At 44.6% G+C, this 12,221-nt stretch overlaps 1 protein-coding gene and 1 long non-coding RNA gene across 10 annotated transcripts in view; one reads left to right on the top strand and one right to left on the bottom strand.

The window, feature by feature from the left end:
* The window catches only part of LOC136144271 (uncharacterized), a 30,310-nt gene extending 22,737 nt beyond the window's left edge, over positions 1 to 7,573 (bottom strand). For all 5 annotated transcript variants that reach the window (XR_010658511.1, XR_010658508.1, XR_010658510.1 and 2 more), the window contains exon 1: positions 7,449 to 7,573. This is a non-coding gene — a long non-coding RNA (uncharacterized lncRNA). The remainder of the gene's footprint in view (positions 1 to 7,448) is intronic.
* DOCK9 (dedicator of cytokinesis 9) overlaps positions 1 to 12,221 on the top strand; it is a 273,883-nt gene that overhangs the window by 222,157 nt on the left and 39,505 nt on the right. For 2 of the 5 annotated variants that reach the window (XM_065902028.1, XM_065902029.1), the window contains exons 38-39: positions 1,404 to 1,447; positions 7,508 to 7,623. In XM_065902028.1, coding sequence (XP_065758100.1) covers positions 1,404 to 1,447; positions 7,508 to 7,623 — 160 coding nt within the window. Of the gene's footprint in view, positions 1 to 707; positions 845 to 1,403; positions 1,448 to 7,507; positions 7,624 to 12,221 lie in introns of all 5 variants that reach the window. The other 3 variants (XM_065902025.1, XM_065902026.1, XM_065902027.1) reach the window with 2 other exon arrangements.

The raw sequence follows: 12,221 nt of genomic DNA, 5'->3' as shown, positions 1-12,221 counted from the left end.
ATGCCCTGCTGCACTCCACACAGTAACACAGTGAGGGAGACGGTTGGCCGCGGGACGGGGGACAGGCGTCACTGCGGCGCTGGGCTCATGTCTCGTCTGCTCTGGTGATGGTACAACAGTAGGAAGTCAGCCGTTTGGCCGCTAACCCAGATCACTTTTCTGTTTTCTTCACTTGGCTGCTGACAAGTCTAACAAAGGGTGTGGCTCTTCTCCTTGCCTGGGTAAGAATCGAAGGTGTTACACCGCCGCACAGATTCCCTCCCACCGCATGTTTGTCCCGTTTTCTTCCCATGCCTTTATTTTGCCTAAAAAAATAAAATCGTTTCCGCTCTTTGGTAACATGTCTCATCTGAAAAGGCGCGTGCTGTCTTGGCCGTTGTCCAGATGCTGGTCTTTGGCACCACACTGGACTGATGCTCACCTGATTAAAAAAGAGCATCTCTGAAGGACTTTCCAGCCCCGGAAAGGCCTCTGCTTTGGCCTGGCTCTCGCTCCTTCACCCTCAGGTGCTTTGCTGTGAATGTGAGCGCTGCCCTGCTGCGTGTGTGGCCCTGGCTCCCGGGGCCCCAGACAGGCTCCGCCGCGCTTGGTCTGTGTGTGGCCCGTCTCCTCCGTGCTGTGTCCCGGCCTCACTAACGCCCCTCCCCGTCTCGCCGCAGTGTAACAAGTCTAACTTTGGCTCCTATCCCATTTCACTCATGTTGCAGGAACCAGGAGGGGCTGGGACCCATAGTTCATGATCGAAAGTCTCAGACATTGCCTGTTTCCCGTAACAGAACAGGGATGATGCATGCGAGATTGCAGCCGCTGGGCAGCCTGGATAACTCTCTCACTTTTAACCACAGTAAGTCCCATGACGCACCATCGTAACAGCCAGCCATCCCACGTGACAGCCCCGAGGGGACCGCCCCCCACCGGCCACTGCGCCGCACACCGCGTCACCGACTCGCCTTCTCTTGCAGCTCAGGGCAGGAGGACCAGGAGCTCGCCACGCAGTCCCCTTCCTCGGAGGAGAATGACACAATGTGGGACGTGGTCAGCTGCGGCAGCAGACCCAAACGCTCATCCCCTCTGCCCCACACCCTCTGCTTGGTGCTTTTAAAACAAAATCCGGCCTAATTGATGATGATAGCGGGATATCCTCTGATATTTTTAGTTCAGTATTTTGATTCATTACCAGGAGCCGCCTTCTTGTCATTTACCGCCCCCCCGTGACTCCAAGGAAACCTCTGGGGCAGCTTTCGCCCCCTTAAGGCCATGCGTGCAGTTGACCCAGCGTCCCCATTCTGACATTCCAGCCCTGAATGTTAATCCTTAAACTGCTGCGAAGCCGTAAAGCCCGTGAATCAATGTGTGAGGGTGTGGAAAAGCCAATAACAAAGTGACTTTTTCTGTGTTTTCAGTGTGAGAAAGATATCAAGTGTGCTTGGGATTTCTGTAGACAATGGTAAGATTTAATCAGGTCGAAGTCTGCTTACGAGGCTGCTTCACTTGCAAACCGAGACCTCTCATTCATCTCGCCTTCCTAACTTTGGGGCTTCCTAACTTCACAGTAGAGACTTTGCCAAAACATAGGAGCATTATCTTCAATTCACTCTTATCAACTGCCAGAGGGCACCTGTGCTGTTTCTAGAAATCTAAGTGTAAATTTAATCTCCTTAAGGGTTTCTTCAAGCAGGAAACCTGTAAGATCTCGACCTTGCAGCACTTCAGTGTGATCATTTCTGTCAGTGGTGTGGTCTCTGAATCGTCCCAGCCTCGCTCCGTGCATGAGTTAGCTAGTTATTGTGCCATGTAGGCAACTATTTATACTCATTCCAAGCAACATCTGTAATACATAGCTATTAATATCTTCTCATCATTTCTAATCATAGGGATTCATCCCATGAACTGTGATGCCCATACCTCTTTCTTTGTACAGGCTGAGAGTCAAGACAATGTATTCCCAACACCTTAAATTGAGAATAGTTCAGGCTGAGGAATCAAAATACAGCAGCTTCCACCCCCTCTTCCACCCCCAGCAAAGTTAAATGTAGTGGATACAGTCTCTCTCTATAAAATTCTAGGCTTAATTTAAATCAATATTATGTCAGTCTGCCACACACTGAGCCGGTAGCCTTCAAATGCTAGTTCTCAGTTCTATACTTAGCTGTACCTTGTACAACACATCTAAGAATTTGATTTATCCACCTCTGTTACGGCTTTTTCAGCTCTGCAGACATGGGGTTCAAACAAACAGAACAAGGAGTTTCACTGTTTTTAGTTTTCTTTTTCTATTTAGCACACAAATCAAATTTCCATTCTTCTGAAGGACCTGCTATATTTCCTTTTGCCCAGAAAATTTTTAACACAAGGATTATCTCACTATCAGTTAAAATAAATGCTTACACCTTAAAGTATTAAAAAAAAAAAACACAACATCATAATCAGGCCAAGGCCCCGCCTGCCAAGGTAATTGTTTAGGAAACATAGAAAACAGACAAAAATAAACGGAATGATCAGCCCATGAATAAATAACCTTAATCCACTAAGATGGGCAGCAGTTCCTCCCACCGCAAATGGGCTTTGCGGTGGTGGCTTGAATTGGAAGAGAGAGACAGCTGGCTGTGTTCTGCTGCCAAAGACCATATTGCTACCGTTGTTGATTTCCATCCTCTCTTCCTGCTGCCCACAGAGAACCCCGTCCTACCCGCCCCTCTCCTCTTTTCATCCTGAATGTTTTTCTTTAGTTAGTTTTCAGCAACACCATCCTCAATCAAAGCTTCTCCTTCTGCCTTTCCAATCAGCTGTGCGTAGCTGATTATTTTAGCCTTCTGAAGGGTGCCTGCAATGCCTGCTTACCCCGGATAGCTGCCAGTGTCTCATAGTCCATGCATCTTCCCCTGGAACTCAGTCTTCCCTTGTGTCTCTAATTCTGATTTTGTGTTTGGGGGGCTTTGGCCCCTGCCTCCATTAGCCCTTTGAGCTCCATGTCTTCAACTCAGCCAACAGCCAGAGCGAGAGAGTGTATCCTGTATGTATACATGTGTATGCCTGTGAGCATGTACATGTATATATACATATAGGTGATTTTTTTTACTTCTGGAACCTAGGCATTTTATGGGAAATTTGTAGCCATATATGTGTCTTTAAGAAAATTCCTATTTAACAGTGAATACAGTACCTTCTGTTGGGCCAACCAATATGACAGATATCCAGTATGTGAGAGGCTTGGCTGGAATACCAGAATCTAAAATGGATTTATTTTAGAAAAGAATGGAAATAGGAAGAATCCCTTAGACACCGGCATTTTTGCATTTCCTCTTTTCTCTGGTTCAAGTAGGAAAGGCTTTGTTAGAGCTCAGCATGACCAGCAGGGGGCAGCAGAGGACCGCAAAGAACTTAGGCCAATGAAGGCCAGGCTGCCGCGTCCCCATCACCAGTTAACAGTGGGACAAGGGGAGAGACCCCATACCTACTGCAGGTATAACCCTAGCAGGCACTTGCTCTTGGATTGTTACAGCAATTAATGAAAGTGACAATTTCACTGTGACCAATGGGCTTAGCTATCTTAAAAACACTCAAAGCAGAGGAGTTTGTTGCATGGGACATTGCCCGGGCTTATAAAAAGAAAATGTTTACAACATTAAGGTATTGACCTGTTTACTGTAACATGTACTCATTGTGTATTGGTAGAAAAGACTTATGCCAGAGGACAAATTGAAAGTGATAGGTGCCCAGAGAATATCTTATATAAACCAGGTAATGAGGGGAAAACTGAGTGACACACTTGCAAATAAGTGATACATTTACAAAATAAAATAACACTCTGTACTTAATATTATATGTTATTCTAGGCATATGTTAAATTCACTTGAATGATAATCTATATTTCCCACTAATTGACGGGAGAAAAGCCAGTCAAGAGGTAAAAACCCTTGAAGAAAACCTGTATTTCATATAATTCAGTATAAGAGATGATTTAAGATCACTGGACTAAGTTGCAGAGAATTGTTGTTTAGTCGCTAAGTTGTGCCTGACTCTTTTATGACCCCATGGACTGTACCCCCCCCCGCCCCCCGCCCCGGCTTCTCTGTCCATGGCGTTCTCCAGGCAAGAATACTGGAGTGGGATGCCATTTCCTCCTCCAGGGGACCTTCCCGACCCCGGGATCGAACCCACGTCTCCTGCATTGGCAGGCGGATTCTTTACCGCTGAGCCACCTGGGAAGCCCTTGCAGAGAATTATGTGCCAGATGTCCTGTGACTTTGGAAAAGGCAAGTGGCTGTGGATCAGCTTCTGCCCTTCCCACCACATCACCGCTGATGTGTGCTGGGGCCAGGGGCCAGGGATAGTTAGAGGCATGGTCAGCATTACTACACCGGGTTTTTCAGGAAACTGAACTGCATAAAACGGAGTAGAGTTAGTTTAAACACAGCAAATGACATTAGAGGGGAAAAGGTCTCATCCTTGGCCTTTGAGTGGGATTTTAGCATAAATCCTGTATCTGAGTGACAACAGACTGGAAACTGTACATGTGAGCAGTGGGTCCTGAGGTCTCTAAAGCGACCCCTGACGTGCCCGCCAGAGATGATGGCACATCAGGGAAGTCCTCCCCACCCTGACCTTCCTCAGGGACCAGGCTCAGTGCCTGCGCCTCGAGGCACCACTGCCCCCTAGTGGAAGTCAGTAGGGTTAACAGCACTCCTTACTGGCCTCGGTCAGAATCTGCTTTGTCAGCTTTAAAAAGTTGCTGAGCGATGCTTTGAGAAATGACCGTGTCTCTTAAGACCCCTTCTTGGGTTTGCCAGCTCAGTTTGATTTCCCTGTGTTATCCAGTAACACGGTGACCACCTGTTTGAGTCTTCCCTCATACACTGCTCTGTCCCAGGCCTTAAGACAGGCTGTCCCCATGGGGGTGTCCGTTGGCAGATTGTCCAGTCAATCTGTATCACTCACACAGCGTCCTGTGCTGCTACTGATTTTCAGGAATGATTCAGTAACACTAGCTCAGGAATCCTACTGATTTTTGAGACGAAACGGTTTAAAGAGAAGCAAGAGGCATCACTGACTCAGTGGACATGAGTTTGAGCAAACTCCAGGAGAAGTTTGGTGAAGGACAAGGAAGCCTGGCATGCTGCAGTCCATGGGGTTACAAAGAGTCGGACATGACTGCGCCACTCAACAACAACAACAAATTATAACCAATTGTGGCCCAAAGAACTGCTTCTTTGATATGATTCGGACACAGGCAGGCAGGTTTTATATGAATTTGACTCTTATTCTGAGAGAGATTAGATAGCCAGTGTAATGGCTTATGGGTGGTGTATTATAGTAGCTTAGAGAAATTTTGTCACTAATTAGCATGGCCCATTGATAATGTATATTTTTTAAAAAAATCACACATTCACAAACTGCAATTCCTGAATCATTCTAGACATTCTGCTAGATAAAAGTAAACTCTGTTGGAGTTCTTTGGTGTGCAGACCACCTCATCTGTAATGATCAAACGCGGATACACTTATCCAGTAGTTTATCTAGAGAGAGAAAAGGATCGTTCTGTGCAGAGATTACAGTTCATCACCAAAGCAACTGCCTTGTTACAGGTTAATTCGGATTCTAAAGCTTCATCTGGGGTAAATGGCAGCCCTCAAAATATCACCCGTGTGATAATTTTTGGTTGGTCTGATAAAAGGTGTTGTATTTGGTTTTTTGGTCCTCTGTCGCCCTGGTTTGTGATCACCGTAACAATAATCACCAGTTTGCTTTCCTCTTTTTGTTGGCTCTGTGTCTCACCAAACAAACCTTGCCAGATGAGGAAATGCCTTGGCTTACAAAGGCAGTTCAATGAATATTAGTTCCAAAAAATGTCTGTCTTTCTTTCTGCTGGATTTCTGGCCCCCAAAAAGCAGAAATAAAAAGAAACAGAGCTAGTAGCATTGTACTAGTGCCAGATGTGCTCCGTAGCTTCAGTAAGGACACGATGACGCTGTCGCACTGTGAAAATGAGGCAGGATACACAGAACCACCATTTTCAAAGAAAAACAAAGTTGGATGAAAACACATAATAGTTTTTATTAAGTCATACTTTAAAAAGCAACTTAGAAGCTTTTGTAGCCTTTCAAAACTCTCTGACATTTATTAAAGTCAGAAAAACATCATGCTAGTTACTTTATTTTATCTTTATAATGGAGATTATGATACAGTGACCTGGATAAGGAACTTGGAGTGTAGTTTCTGGTTTTTTCCCCATTACTGGCCTCCAGAGAACTCTCTAGGCTTTCTGTACTTCATTTTCCTGATCTGTGTACAAAATGTCCTCCTCTCTGGAGTGTTAAGAAAATTACCTACATAGTAAATGTTGATTGGTTTTGCTCCTTGGAGAAAGACATTACATGATGTTTTATTATATTGCCATCTTTCTTTGTAATCTAGATCAATACCATAACATCTTTGCATCCCTATATATATTTCTGCTAATGCATTACCATTTCATAATTTAATATCTCAAATTATATGTCAAACTACATTTATATCAGTACTAAATGGATTTTACAGCCACATACAGAAGATATCAGTTTGTATTTAAATTGTGATTCTTCAAGTCTCTTCTTTTTCTTAAACATTTCTTTCAGTCATAGTGGCTTTCATGCTTTTTATATATAGCAAGTAGAATACTATTAGTGGTACAGTCAACTCTTGGTTATCATTCATGATTCTAGCTGATAAAACAAATCTTTATGTTATTGACTTGAGACATCCGTAGCATTCACTATGTGCCAGGCACTACTCCATGAGCTTCACAACCATTAACTAATTTAATGGCCACCACAACCCTTTGAGGGTAGGTACTGTTGTTATCCCCGTTCTACAGATGAGGAAACTGAGGTAGAAAGGGGTCACATAACTTGCCCAAGGTTACACAGCTAATAAGGGACTGAGCTGGATTCACTGACCAGCAGCCTGACCCTCAGCTCATTTTCCTTCCCTAATGAAGCTGCTGCCTCTGTCTGTATGGAAGCTTCAGACACCTCAGCCTCATTCATTCCCCCACCCACCCCCCATCCTAACAACTCAGATAAGTGGCTCAATTGAGTGAACTCCAGTCCAAGTACCAGTCCTGGCTCCCTTGTTTACCAGCTGTGTGACTTAAGATAAGTTTTAGCCCTTCTGTGCTCCATTTCCTTATCTGCAGAAAGGATTTAATAAGTGTACACACTTCATAGGGCTACCGAGGCATTAATGAGATGATCTGTGTGAAGTTCACAGAATCACGGCTGGCACATAGCAAGCGCACAATGCATGTTTGTTGCTGTTACTCCCCATCCAGAGTGGAAAAAGAGTCATAATGGAATGGAAACATTATTAGTACCCCCTTTTCCCCACCCACCAAAAAAAAAAAAAGGCCAACAGGGAGGTAAGGCCTTGAAGGAAGCCTGGAAATAATCAAGAGTTGACTGTGACCATACCGTCCGCCAGCTTGTGCTCCGCAGCCGCCGACAGTGACCTTGTGTTATGATCCATGCAGGCTACGGCCACTCGGACGCTGACGTTCTCCACCAGTCGTTACTTGAAGCCAACATTGCTACTGAGGTGTGCCTGACGGCGCTGGACACCCTGTCTCTGTTCACACTGGCGTTTAAGGTTTGTACTGAACAGCTGTTCATGGTCAGAGCCTTGCTGAAACTCATTTTTTGCTTATTTAGCTGAACCAGCAAGAACTTCTTACCTTGCAGTTTTACCGCAGCAACTGTTTTTGCCCCTGTAAGGAAGCCATTAATCCTTAAATTCCCTTAGCGAAAGCATTCCACAGCTAATGACCCCAATTCCCTGAAATATAATACAACTCAGCTGGTCAGAGTGTGCTGTCTGCTTCGACTGGTGGACAAAGGCTTTGGCGAGGTTAACCCTTGGCCAGATGCAAGCATTTACCAGGAGCGTGGCTTTGCTCTGCCTTCAAGGATGATAAACACAGGAGCCTAATCAGGCATTTCTACCTCCACTGTCTTTAAACATATCCAAATGTGGCAGCAGTTAAAATTAAACGTTTATACATAGAGGTATGTGCTCAGTTGCTCAGTTGTGTCTGACTCTTTGCTGTCCCATGGACTGTAGCCTGCTAGGCTCCTCTGCTCATGGGATTTCCCAGGCAAGAATACTGAAGTGGGTTGCCATTTCCTACTCCAGAGGATCTCCCCAACCCAGGGATCAAACCCACTTCTGCATTAGCAGGTGGATTCTTTACCACCGAGCTACCTGGGAAGCCCATATGTAGAAGAGCAATACGTAAAAACACATTCACCTTTTCAGTTTTTTTTTTTTAATCTGTTACTAAGTTAAACGATAGAAAACATTTCAGGTATAGAGAATAAAAAGTGGTCTTGGTCTCATCTTTAGGTTGTAGTGAGTCACATTCACACAGGTAAAGACGGTCTCTTCAGCCACTCTCGTTTTTTGGGACCTACCCCTTCTCATCCTTGCTCAGTGACTACTTAGCTTTTCAGGGAGACTGAGTTAGTGTTAATATGCTCTGAATATGAAAACAGCATGTTTATTTGCAAGGCAATTTGGGAAACATACCCAAAGGCATTCTGTACTTTATTCATCTTGTCTTCTCATGAAGCACATTCCCTTATTACACAGAGTAGTTAGTTACCGGCCATCTTGTTGCTTTGTTAAAATTTACCTTTGTTCTTAGCATTCGTGCTACCCATGTCCCCAGGAAGTGTCCTCACTAGGAACCCTGCTGAGAGATGAGGAAATGGTGGGTCCCTCGGATGAGAATGGGGGCAGCCGTGTCTTATGTGAAGCCTGACCCCAGCGGTTCTTGGTTGTGGGTCCCCGGCTGGCGGCAGCTGCAGGCCCTGAAGCTTGTTAGAGGCTGTGTGCAGATTCTTGGAGATTCTTGGGTGCTGCCTGACCGAACCCAACCCTGAAGTGAGATGTAGACAGTGCGGCTGAGGACCACTGCTGTACTAGAAGCACATTTTGAGCCTCTTTCTGTTTTCTTTTGGAGATTTTTAAGTAACAGTTCTTCTGTAAGTAGGCAGTGAAATCTGTAATATATTTGCCCCGTGCATATGTACCCATGCTAGCTGATAAGCTCAGATGCATCTGTAAGGTCAGAAGAGCAGTTGGGACGCTTTCTTCCTCTGTCTCCTGGGCCCCAGCGTGTAAATGAGCAGGCAGCCCCAGGGCTGCACAGCAGGTGTGGTCTGGCCCCGCAGACAGTGAGGGCACACGCAGCATAGGTGTGGTCTGGGAGCTATGTGGTCACTATGAGATCAGTGACCGTTTCCTTACTACTGCACAGCCTGCAGTTCATCCTCAGCCTCCTTTAAATTGCCTGCTTCATATGAAAGAAGAGCCTTGGTCAAGGTTCCCAGGTCTCCAGTGTCTGGCCACTGTTAAATTGATTAATAGGTTCTGACTCGAGAGAAACAACATCTGATGGTCTCTGATTAAAGACTGACTGTGACATTTGTTGGGTAACCATCCTTGGGAGAAATCACTTCATGTCTCCAGATCATCTTAGGTCTGGAAGATGTAAGACTGAAAGAGGTAGGAATCTGCCTCCCAGGGCTGTTGTAAGTTACAGTGAGATGACCCCTGGAAGGGCCGAGCACTCTGCTGATACAGACCGGGCTGCAGGACGCGGGGGAATGGGTGTGTGTACAGAAACACTGTGGGCTTCAAGCCCCAGCCGCGCCATTAGCCAGATGTTAGGCCTTGGGCAGGTCTCCTTGACATCTGTGAGCCCCGATTTCCTTCCTTAGAACATGCCAGTTATGCCTACTGTGTCGTGAATTGATATGAAGTATCCAAAAACTTGAGAACCCCATGAACAGCATGAGAAGGCAAAATGATAGGATATTGAAAGAGGAACTCCCCAGGTCGGTAGGTGCCCAATATGCTACTGGAGATCAGTGGAGAAATAACTCCAGAAAGAATGAAGGGATGGAGCCAAAGCAAAAACAATACCCAGTTGTGGATGGGACTGGTAATAGAGAAACAAAGTCCGATGCTGTAAACAGCAATATTGCATAGGAACCTGGAATGTTAGGTCCATGAATCAAGGCAGATTGAAAGTGGTCAAACAGGAGATGGCAAGAGTGAATGTCAACATTCTAGGGATCAGTGAACTAAAATGGACTAGAATGGGTGAATTTAACTCAGATGACCATTATATCTACTACTGTGGGTAGGAATCCCTTAGAAGAAATGGAGTAGCCATCATAGTCAACAAGAGAGTCTGAAATGCATACTTGGTTGCAATCTCAAAAATGACAGAATGATCTCTCTTCATTACCAAGGCAAACCATTCAGTATAACGGTAATCCAAGCCTATGCCCCAACCAGTAATGCTGAAGAAGCTGAAGTTGAATGGTTCTATGAAGACCTACGAGACCTTTTAGAACTAACACCCAAAAAAAGATGTCCTTTTCATTATAGGGGACTGGAATGCTTTTGTAGAAAGTCAAGAAACACCTTGAGTAACAGGCAAATTTGGCCTTGGAGTATGGAATGAAGCAGAGCATAGGCTAATAGAGTTTTGCCAAGAGAACACACTGGTCATAGCAAACACCCTCTTCCAACAACACAAGAGAAGACTCTACACATGGACATCACCAGATAGTCAACACCAAAATCAGATTGATTATATTCTTTGCAGCCAAAGATGGAGCAGCTCTATACAGTCAGCAAAAACAAGACCGGGAGCTGACTGTGGCTCAGATCATGAACTCCTTATTGCCAAATTTAGACTTAAACTGAAGAAAGTAGGGATAACCACTAGACCAATCAGGTATGACCTAAATCAAATCCCTTATGACTATACAGCGGAAGTGAGAAATAGATTAAGGGACTAGATCTGATAGACAGCCTGATGAACTATGGATGGAGGTTCGTGACATTGTACAGGAGACAGGGATCAAGACCATCCCCATGGAAAAGAAATGCAAAAAGGCAAAATGGTTGTCTGAGGAGGCCTTACAAATAGCTGTGAGAAGAAGAGAAGCAAAAAGCAAAGGAGAAAAGGAAAGATATTCCCATTTGAATGCAGAGTTCCAAAGAAGAGCCAGGAGACATAAGAAAGCCTTCCTCAGTGATCAATGCAAAGAAATAGAGGAAAACAACAGAATGGGAAAGACTAGAGATCTCTTCAAGAAAATTAGAGATACCAAGGGAACATTTCATGCAAAAAGGGGCTCAATAAAGGACAGAAATGGTATGGACTTAACAGAAGCAGAAGATATTAAGAGGAGGTGGCAAGAATACACAGAAGAACAGTACAAAAAAGATCTTAACAACAACAAAAAAAATCTTCACCACCCAGATAATCACAATGGTGTGATCACTCACCTAGAGCCAGACATCCTGGAATGTGAAGTCAGATGGGCCTTAGGAAGCATCACTATGAACAAAGCTAGTGGATGTGATGGAATTCCAATTGAGCTATTTCAAATCCTGAAAGATGATGCTGTGAAAGTGCTACACTCAATATGCCAGCAAAGTTGGAAAACTCAACAGTGGCCCCAGGACTGGAAAAGGTCAGTTTTCATTCTAGTCCCTAAGAAAGGCAATCCCAAAGAATGCTCAAACTAACGCACAATTGCACTCATCTCACACGCTAATAAAGTAATACTCAAAATTCTCCAAGCCAGGCTTCAGCAATACGTGAACTGAGAACTTCCAGATGTTCAAGCTGGTTTTAGAAAAGGCAGAGGAACCAGAGATCAAATTGCCAATATCCGCTGGATCATCAAAAAAGCAAGAGAGTTCCAGAAAAAAACATCTATTTCTGCTTTATTGACTACGTGAAAGCCTTCGACTGTGTGGATCACAATAAACTTGGAAAATTCTGAAAGAGATGGGAATACCAGACCACCTAACCTGCCTCCTGAGAAACCTACATGCAGGTCAGGAAGCAACAGTTAGAACTGGACATGGAACAACAGTCTGGTTCCAAATAGGAAAAGGAGTACGTCAAGGCTGCATATTGTCACCCTGCTTATTTAACTTCTATGCAGAGTACATCATGAGAAACGCTGGACTGGAAGAAGCACAAGCTGGAATCAAGATTGCCGGGAGAAATATCAATAACCTCAGATATGCAGATGACACCACACTTATGGCAGAAAGTGAAGAGGAACTAAAAAGCCTCTTGATGAAAGTGAAAGAGGAGAGAGAAAAAGTTGGCTTAAAGCTTAACATTCAGAAAACTAAGATCATGGCATCTGGTC

Source organism: Muntiacus reevesi, chromosome 11 (assembly GCF_963930625.1).
Source record: "Muntiacus reevesi chromosome 11, mMunRee1.1, whole genome shotgun sequence".
Lineage (NCBI taxonomy): Eukaryota > Metazoa > Chordata > Mammalia > Artiodactyla > Cervidae > Muntiacus > Muntiacus reevesi.
This window is presented reverse-complemented; position numbering and strand designations above follow the sequence as displayed.